General features: G+C 38.1%; 2 protein-coding genes across 2 annotated transcripts; one reads left to right on the top strand and one right to left on the bottom strand.

Moving 5' to 3' along the window:
• Window positions 1-705: 705 nt before the first annotated feature.
• On the top strand, window positions 706-3,201 carry LOC132177556 (3-ketoacyl-CoA synthase 11-like). Its single transcript, XM_059589927.1, has 2 exons — window positions 706-1,721; window positions 2,286-3,201. The coding sequence occupies exons 1-2, from the start codon at window positions 951-953 to the stop codon at window positions 3,069-3,071; spliced, it is 1,557 nt and encodes a 518-aa protein (XP_059445910.1). The 5' UTR covers window positions 706-950; the 3' UTR covers window positions 3,072-3,201.
• Window positions 3,202-4,785: 1,584 nt separating this feature from the next.
• Window positions 4,786-9,404, bottom strand: LOC132177570 (armadillo repeat-containing protein LFR). The gene is made up of 8 exons (XM_059589944.1): window positions 9,183-9,404; window positions 6,899-7,068; window positions 6,677-6,819; window positions 6,238-6,494; window positions 5,912-6,017; window positions 5,677-5,815; window positions 5,458-5,585; window positions 4,786-5,320 (listed from the first exon to the last, which is right to left on the bottom strand). Exons 1-8 carry the CDS (start codon window positions 9,361-9,363, stop codon window positions 5,065-5,067), a joined length of 1,380 nt encoding a protein of 459 aa, XP_059445927.1. The 5' UTR covers window positions 9,364-9,404; the 3' UTR covers window positions 4,786-5,064.
• Window positions 9,405-10,221: the final 817 nt, after the last annotated feature.

The raw sequence follows: 10,221 nt of genomic DNA, 5'->3' as shown, positions 1-10,221 counted from the left end.
CTCAAGGATTACTTTTTATTCTCAATAAAAATAGTGTTAAAAAATAATATTTAAAAAAAGTGGACAGTTGAATAAATAATCTGTTGGAGCTTGTATTGAAAAACTAGTAGATAAAATACAAAAAGGTAAATTTTGAATAGCTAAAATACATACTATTGCTGAAGATATGCATATAAAATTGGGACGGAGATTTTTTTCATTATATGGTCAGAATTTAAAGTTGGTACATTTAACGGTGTATTTAAGTTTTTAAAAGATATAGCAATATTGACATCACATACACCGTTAGATACACCTTAAATCTTAACTATAAATCATCTTCATTCATTTTATTTTTTATTTTTGAATCCCATCGATCTCCATTAATTATTAGTTTGAAATGAAAATAGTCCTTCCCATATTGTGGTTTTTACTCTTTAGTCGGCAATCCAATTAAATTCTAATTATTACTGAATACGACTTATGAGAGCGCAAGTCGACTGACTTGCACCATTCATTATCTGACACGTACCCCAACTGCATGGTACTGTAATCTTCGTAGACACTGTAGAACTGGCAAAGTAGCAATTAATTGGGGGAAGCAGGTCAAATGTTTACCGTACGTCACCCCCACGAAACGACGGACCCTATTCTCCTGGTTGGCATATTCAATGCCCCCGCGGGTTAACAATCAAAAGTTCGTTGGGGTGGTTGTATCCTCCCTCTCCCCCTCATCCTCTCTCTCTCTCTCTCTCTCTCTCTTCGTGCCCTTTAAATCTCGTTCCTCTGCTTCCGTCTTTTGCAAAGATTTCTTGTTGGTCTCTCTGATCACATGCATAGCAAATGCTAGCTTTCCACCTCTCAAATTCTGTTGATCACTAGAATTCTGAATTTGGGTTTTGCTTTTTGTTGTATTATCTTCTGGGTATTGCTCATTCTTTCTCCAAAACCAATTACTGTTTTGATCGGCTATGGCGGACGAGAGGAAACAGAGCCGGGAAACAGAGTCGGTTTCGGTTGAAAGTGGGAAAAATAAGCTTCCCAACTTCCTCTTATCTGTTAGACTCAAATATGTGAAGCTTGGGTACCACTACTTAATCTCCAACGCCATGTACCTCTTGCTCGTGCCGCTTCTCGGCATAGCTTCGGTTCATCTTTCAACATTCACCTTAAACGATTTCGTCCAGCTATGGCGAACGCTAGAGTTCGATCTCGTCTCGGTGGCTCTGTGCTTGAGCCTGATAGTTTTCCTCGGCACCCTTTACTTCACGAGCCGGCCGAGAAAAGTTTACTTGGTGAACTTTGCGTGTTACAAGCCGGAGGAGGAGCGGATGTGCACGAGGGAGATTTTCATGGAGAGATCGGGTCTGACGGGGAGTTTCTCGGAGGAAAACTTGGCGTTTCAGAAGAAGATTGTGGAGAGGTCGGGGTTGGGGCAGAAGACGTACTTGCCGGAGGCCGTGTTGCGAGTGCCGCCGAACCCGTGCATGGCGGAGGCGAGGAAGGAGGCTGAGACTGTGATGTTCGGCGCCATTGATGAGCTGTTGGGAAAGACCGGAGTGAAGGCAAAGGATATTGGGATTCTTGTGGTGAACTGTAGCTTGTTCAATCCAACCCCGTCACTCTCCGCCATGATTGTGAATCACTACAAACTCAGAGGGAACATTTTGAGCTACAATCTTGGAGGTATGGGTTGCAGTGCTGGCCTCATTTCCATAGACCTTGCTAAACAGCTGTTGCAGGTAATTAATTGGTCATTGGCTACTTTTACTTCCTTCAATTCTTCTTTTCCTTTATTTTCTTCATTAATTAATTAATTAATTACCATGTCAATGCTTCTCTTTTATATATATATATATATATATATATGCAATATTAATTAATTTAGAGCTTCTTTCTTTTTTTCCATTTTAACTGTTTTATTTAAAATATTCTTTATCCGTTGTTGAGCTTTAAACATTATAATTAGCAAATTCTTAACCATTTTTACTTACCAAATTGATATGTACCTCATTCATTGATACTCATTCCATTTTTTTTAATTAATTGTTGTTTCTCTCCAATTAATGAATTACACATCAGTTTGATAAGTCTTTTAGTAAAAAAATTTTGTACTCTTAACATTTCTCTTTTCATTTTAAAAAATGTTAAATGTTCTTTTAGTGTTCTCTTAATCTTATGTATATATTATTTTTAAAAAATCGAGTGAAAAAAATAATTACCAATTTTTTTTTTTAGAAAGTAATATCCACCTAACTTTATAAATATGCTTAACCTAATTCTTCACCTCTCAATAATGACTATAGGTGCACCCAAACTCATATGCTCTAGTGGTGAGCATGGAGAACATCACTCTCAACTGGTACTTCGGCAACGACCGCTCAATGCTCGTCTCAAACTGCCTCTTCCGCATGGGCGGGGCGGCCATCCTCCTATCGAACCGATCCTCTGATCGCCGCCGCTCAAAGTATCAGCTCATCCACACCGTCCGCACCCACAAGGGGGCCGATGATAAGTGCTACAACTGCGTCTTACAAAGAGAGGACGACAACAAAAAAATCGGCGTCGCCCTGTCAAAGGACCTAATGGCAGTCGCCGGAGAAGCCCTGAAAACCAACATCACCACGCTTGGGCCGCTGGTGCTTCCCATGTCGGAGCAACTCCTATTTTTCTCAACTTTGGTGGGAAGAAAAATCCTTAAGATGAAGATAAAACCATATATTCCAGATTTTAAGCTGGCTTTCGAGCACTTCTGCATTCACGCAGGTGGGAGAGCAGTGCTAGATGAGCTGGAGAAGAATCTTGAGCTCACTGATTGGCATATGGAGCCCTCCAGAATGACTCTTAATAGGTTTGGAAATACTTCCAGCAGCTCTTTGTGGTATGAGTTGGCCTACACGGAGGCCAAGGGGAGGATCAGGAGGGGTGATCGGACATGGCAGATTGCTTTCGGTTCTGGATTCAAGTGTAACAGTGCCGTTTGGCAAGCGCTAAAGACCATCGACCCAGCTAAGGAGAAGAATCCTTGGATGGATGAGATTCATGAGTTTCCCGTTCATGTGCCAAAAGTGGCATCCATTAATGTTTCTTGAAACTTTCATGCTGCCACGTCAGTTTTTATTTGTTTTTTTATGTTTGACTGAATTATATTTTTTTTTCAGCTGGTAAGACTGTCTTGATCAATCGTGTGTGATAAATTTATACTCAAAATCTGTTGCATAATTGAATGGCTCTTATAGTTTTCATGCCGTGATGAAATCTTATGTTCTTACTACCTGTATAAATGCAAATCTCACTTGTCAATTATTAGCGTTGACTTAACTTGACTTGTCAACATTCACTCGATCTTTATAATTTTATTAATTATAAACTACTAAAAGCAAAGCTTTTTTCCTTGAATTAATATTAGCGATGTTGTTGATCTTCCATGCGTGTCATCTCCCGTTCATTTGAATCTAAGGGATATTTTATCTTCTCAAACGTATTTTTCATATTCCGGCTCCATTATAACTAACTCCAGGATCCTATTCTGGCTCCAATATCATTTATAAGAAAAACATATTTTTTTAACTTTTTTTAATCAAATAACTTGAACTTGACCGGCCCATATATTTGGAAGAATGGAATATTTTTAACAGCGGAGTATACTTCAACAACAATACAGGCATATATAGGAAGCTGCAGCAAGCTCTTAGAGCACACCCATGTATAAACTTTGAACAAAAAAAAATGTTAAAACAAAAGCGAAAATGAACTTTATAAAGGATTAAGGAATAATCCATTTTTTCTATAAAATCAGAGCAAATCTTCTCGCTGCTTACATCTTTCTTGATACTTTGAGAAACAGACGTTGCTCAATTTCTGATTTCTGTTACACCTTTCCTACCAAGGATGGAAAATATGAGCAGACCAAGCCATCCTCAGAAGAAAGCTTGAAAATTACCTTCTTTTTATACAAATATTGAAGGTTGGTACGTACGTAATTGAGGATTTTCTTGGGGTTGGTAGGTTCGCCCTACTCTAAGGGTACCGTAATATTATCACGATGAAAATTGGTTTTGATAGCTGCTCTCTCCATGGTTCTGAAATTAAATGAGAGAAATAAAGGGTTTTTTTTTTTGTCTAAGCAATTTAAAAGGGCAGAGGAGAGGGGAAATAAACAATAAAGCACAAACACAAAAAATGGTGGGGGTAACCCTACAACAACTCCATAACAGTGGTAAAAAAAACAAAGAGATATTGGGGATGGGCAAAGTGATTGGCCCGATCCACTCGATTTTCGACTGAAAGGCCAAGAAAAGGGTCACCTACGATGGCGGTTTGAAGGGACAATAAAATGCCTGAAACATCTTCTGTTACAACAAGCCTTGAGATCCACAACAGGAAGAGGAGCATTGAAGCTGGTAGAACTAAAATCGCCGTTAAGGTACACCACCGTGGCATCTAGAGATAATGGTACCCGGAGGAAAAAGCTCAGTAGAAACCACATTTGAATCTGCAACTAAATCTCGGAATCTCCATGACAAAAAAGAAAAAAACAAGGCAAGACTGAGGTGGTGGTGTGTGCAGTACACGCTCACCTGGGTGGCGCATGATGTGCACGCGCAAGAGCGTTGATCATTTTCAATACTATATTGCTTTGTTCTCTGCCTGCAGGGTTTTCCCTCTCCACATAATTCCAGATTCCTACACCTCCTCATAATAGGCTGATTCTGCTGCGTTGAGCTGAATACTGTAAAGTTAGTTCAAGAATCTTTTCGAGGGCCATGTGATTTGCAACAAAGCATTACAGCTTTGGGTCCAGGATTGAAATAGCATCTCCAAGCCCTTACTTCATTAAAATTACAGTAGCAACCAAGGAAGTACTAAAAAGCAGATACATGGTCTTCCATTTACATTAAAATTACAACCAAAACGAATTACAAATGCACAGGAATACGGCCTGTGATGCTGAAAAAGATTACAAACGTTGATGCTCACGTCAGCAGATATATACAGTGATCCCAGGTGTTTGTGACTAGCTCAACATGAATCCAATATTCTCGGAAACCAGAGGCAAAAGACCAAAAGATGTCTGGTTTCCAGTTACATGCCCCAAACACCGCGAGCTGCTGCCACTTTGCTGTTTGGTCTAGATGTCAGTTCATATAATATCCTCGCAAATGTATCAGAATATCTGCCATCTGAGAAAAGTATCTCTGCGAAGGCATTCTCATAAGCTAGCAGCAAAGTCCTGTTCTGTGGTTCAGAGACGAGGCTCTCCAGTATCATTGCAGCCTTCCTGCAAATTTCTGGAACAGGATGTGGTGCCTTGATCACTTTCAGCAGGCGATCAATTGCCCTGAATTTGGTTAATTATAAAGAGTTACTATTATGGATTTCAGCAAGAAAATTTCCCATTTTGAAATATTAAAAAGAGAAAAAAGAATACTTAAATAGCAAACTGTTAGTCATTTGAAAGAACAAAAAGAAAATCACCATCGCTCGCTGGCAAGCTTCAATCTGCAGTCCATATTAACTTCTGCAAGGTTATAGAGTGCACCAACAGCAGCTGCTTGTGCATCTAGGGCTGGTAAGCTCATAAGATCAACTAAACGCCTGTGTATCTGCAGTTTCCATTCATCCGTCATTATATTCATAGTGCATAAGTTTCTTGTCAAATCTACTTGTATGTGAAAAAAATAAAAAGTAAACAACCTGTGGAACAAAGGGAAGAAGGAAAGGCTCGTTATCAGGATTTATTATCAAACGTCCAAGCAATTCAGCAGCCGCACAATGCCATGCTCTGACAGCAGATCCTAGCACTCCCATGATGGCTTGAACCGCACGTTTCTCTCTGTTTTGTGGAAATAATTGATGAACTGATCAGCCAGAATTTAGAAATCAAAGTAGCATGAGAAAAAGCAAAGAAAAAACTGGTCAGATTTCTCACGTTATTTTGATGTAGGATGGCTTCGATGAGCTAAATATTCGAAGATCAAGCAATGGAGCCAAATTTACAATTGTCTCAAGGGCATTTGTGACAAGTTCCTCATCCTCTGTTAACAATGAGAACTTTTAGAGGCATTATACACCAAAATATAATAACAGAAACATTAAAAGAACTTTTTATTTTAATATATGTACTAGGAGATATCATGATATTATACTTTTAAGCATAAATTTCTAAAAGCAATTATACTTCTCATTTTAGATGAGATATTATGTACTCAAAATTGATGACAAGAAATTCTTGAGCTTTAAAACAGAACTTCTCACCTGTGATGTGATCTTCTATGCACTGGAACACCGTTTCAAAACAATGCCGATGCTGGGCCATAATAATTTCATTTTCTGGCATGAAAGAGAAGTTTCGGATGATATTTGAAGCAGCAACAGCACACTGCTGTTTTTCTGCTCGCCCTTCTTCATCTAGATTAAAGAGACCATCTTCATCAAACCACCAACTTGAAGGACGATATTTGGACACATTATTCTGCACCAGTGCTTCTGTAACAGAAGAACCAGATCCTAGACTGCCATAAGAACACTATCCCATAATCAAGTTCCAATTACTTAAAGTGAATTTAATGCATTCAACACTTGGATCAAACAGAAATGTGTGTGTGTGTAGAATTTAATGCATTCAACACTTGTATCACACAGAAATTCATATATGTAAACAGAAAAAAGGAAAACAAAAAAATGTCGAACTTACCCAGGATGCAGGTGAGCGCCATTTGAGCCCAATGCCTGAAACTCATTCCCAAATCCTGTTACAAGGGAATTCACACCTAGTGTTCTCACCCTCGGTGCACTTGTGTGTTCTTTTGGAAGCGCTATATCACGCCAGTCATCAATCTGTTTCATTTTATATCCAGTGAGTACTTATGTCATAATGATAAAAGTAAGCATGGGATATACGAACAAAAACACATACAACTTGGAGAAGGGCATCCAGCAAACCAGGTATTTTTGCAAGAGGGGTTGCATCTTTGCGCATGTCATCCTTTTCCTTGAAGGAGAGCAATGTGAGAGTGTTTAATGCCCAGGTCAGCTCACTCTTTAATCCACTTTGAAGAGCTAGAACGATCCTTTTATTGTTTTGATCTAGAAAGAGCATAACAGTTAGAAGGGGGTCAACAACAATCTAAATAAGATAAAGAGAGCACAAAAAATGTGAACATCTTGCTGAGCCAGTGTATGGATAAGAGAAATGAAGAAAATGAAGAGATGCAGCAGAACGTATCAGAATCATTTTTTTTTTTGATAAGTGAACGTATCAGAATCATAACCACCCGCAAATTTAGTCCCAACTGGTTTATGAAGCAAAACAGAACCATTGGGGAAAGTCACGGGAATGTCAGAAGCATTCGGGAACACCTCCCAAAAAATCTCAGAGAAAGATTATCGAAAAAAAAAAATCTCAGAGAAAGACTGAAACCACTTGGGAAGCATGAATGAAATAGCAGAACAGATAACATTGAACTCATTATAAATGATCTTGTAGCATGTTATTCTTTTAGAGAAATGCCAGGTTTACAAAAAAAAAACCTTTTACAAAGTGATGTGGCACAACATGATTGGGTTTTTCAAAATTTGAATTTATCTTATTTCCAATTATATTGTGCCACATCACTTTGTAAAGGTTTTTTTTGTATAAGTTTTTGTAAGCTTGGCATTCCTCATTCTTATTACGTTTTGCTTCCCAAACTTTATAGGGCTCATATACAAGCTAAACTTATTTCTTTTGGGAAAATTGCAATTTAGCCCCCTAAAGTTTGGGGCGATTTTCAATTCGACCACCAATATTTCAATTTTTGCAATGCACCCCCCAAACTTGCAAATTTTTTTCAATTCGACCAATGTCATCCCAAAATTCTCCTAATTTTAACTTTTTTATTTTTTAAAAAAAAAAATTTGGGGGTGCAAAAATGGCCAGATGGCCAAAAGGGGTGGCATATATTTTTTTTTAATTTTTTTTTATAAAAAATAAAAAAATAAATTAGGGGCAATATGGGAATTTTGGGATGATATTAGTCGAATTGAAAAAAATTTGCAAGTTTGAGAGGGTGCATTGCAAAAATTGAAACATTGGAGGTCGAATTGAAAATCGTCCCAAACTTTGAGGGGGTAAAGTGTACTTTTCCCTATTTCTTTACATCTTCTGCTAAAACTCCTATTGTGGTCAACCACATAAACGTTCTTGACAAATTCCATCTGTTGCATCAAAGCATTCTTGCGACATTTCAATTCAATTTCCCACTTAAACCCACTCACACAAAATTCTATTTTCCTTTTCTTGCTTCCATTTCATAGTTCAAACACACTTAATCATTCCTGCTTCAGCTTCCCACACTGTCACCAAGGTTATTCTTATATTAAGCCATATCACCTTTACAGGCATTAGGCAAAACATGCAGTGTAGGCCACTTAACCAGTGTCCAAGAATAACCAATAAATGCACTACAAAATACATTCAACTCAACATAGCCTCTCAAAATGGACACATGTTATAATACTGACAATGCATTCAACTCAAACTTAACAGTCCCCAAGGAGAATGCTCAAACCATAAATTAATTCGCCATACGAATCTGCTAGGCTTTGATGCAAAACAATGTAAATGCCAACTCTGACAATACAACAGAGAATGTATTGCATTGATCTGACCCTCCTACACTCCATGTCAAATCTAGGTCTATCACAACTGCAACCCTAATCAAGATACAAATAGATGCATAGATGAATAACTCTAGGAATTTGTAGCACACTAGCGTTTACAGCACACTGAACATTCATTTGCCTCCTGATGATACACTCTTGAAATCCCTAGCATATTTTACAGCATTTGAGCGAAATCCTAAAGTTTAATTTTATAACCATACATAACATCAGTACCAAACTCAGTTTCTAGCTGCAAATTTAATAGTTCCTTATAACTTAACTCATGAATTAGGGTTTAAAGCACATTTAATATTTTGTTGCATCCTAACGACACACTCTTGAAATTTCTAGCATATTTTATATCATTTAAGCACAATCGTGAACTTTAGTTTTATAAAAATTACATAATACCAGTAACATATTCAGTTTCTAGCTCTGAAATTAATATCTTCTTAGAGCTTAATTCATGTATTAGGGTCCATAACAACTAGAAGATTGACTAAATTTTGACTGTAGGAGTGAAATAGAGTAGAGAGCTAGGGTTTTGAAAAACTGACCAGCGAAGGAGCTGTGAACGTGGAGAGACGGGCCGAGGAGGTTCGACGGAGCCGTTGTTTCGGCTGCGGCGGCTGCGGCGGAGTTACTGTTGCTGCTGCCGAATGGGCGGCCTCTCTTCGGCGTGGGAGCGGTGGCCCCGCCAACCGCTCCAGCCGACTTGCCCTGGTCTCTCTTCTGCATTCCGCTCTCAGCTTTCTCTCTCTCTCTGGTTCGGCTTATGGCGAATTAGAGATCTGATCTACTTCTCTGGGATTGGAAACTTTTGGGCCCCAGTCAGTCTGGGCTGGGTTCTTAAAATTTTCGTTGGATTTGTCTCCTTCCTTGGGCCTTCTAAAACATAAAAGAAGCTGACAATTGTAAGAAGAGTAATATTACTACATTTTTATATTACAACTTTTTTATTATTTTTATGATGCTGATGTAATAATTTTTTTTTTTTTTAAGCAATAATTAGTTAGAATTGTCACGTTAATATTATGAAATAAAAATGTGAGTACTAAATAGATAGAAAACCACATTTTATGGTAATTAGCTTCATCTTTCGTGGAAATGATCTTTGGGGACAACTGAATTATAGATTTAAAAGGCTGTTTGTTTTGATCGTAGAAAGAGGAACTTGTGATTCAACAAGTACTTGAGATTTCAATAACCTTTCACTTGAGCAAATATCAAGTTTCTTTCCATCGAGAGGACGAGTTACTGCTGATAGAGAGTTAATTAATGTTTGAATCAGCAAAGCGATGAGATTTGTTGAATAGAAATTTCCAAGAGATCAAAAATGCGATCGATCTATTGTTCAATCGATACTTGATCGAAGCTCGATGAAGCAAACTTTTGATAAAGGGCAAATTTGTCCCATTCTTTTAAAGGTTGCAACGTTATTTCTATTTAAGCTCAATAAGGATGATCCAACCAACGAATCTAGGGTGAGTCAACCACCTTACCACCCCAAGCACTTGAAAGTAATTCGACCACCATCTCGAACCATCACCCCAAAAAACCACCCAAAGGTTGACTTGTTCTTTTCTTTTCTTTTTT

This window comes from Corylus avellana, chromosome ca4 (assembly GCF_901000735.1).
Source record: "Corylus avellana chromosome ca4, CavTom2PMs-1.0".
NCBI classification, from domain to species: domain Eukaryota; kingdom Viridiplantae; phylum Streptophyta; class Magnoliopsida; order Fagales; family Betulaceae; genus Corylus; species Corylus avellana.
This window is presented reverse-complemented; position numbering and strand designations above follow the sequence as displayed.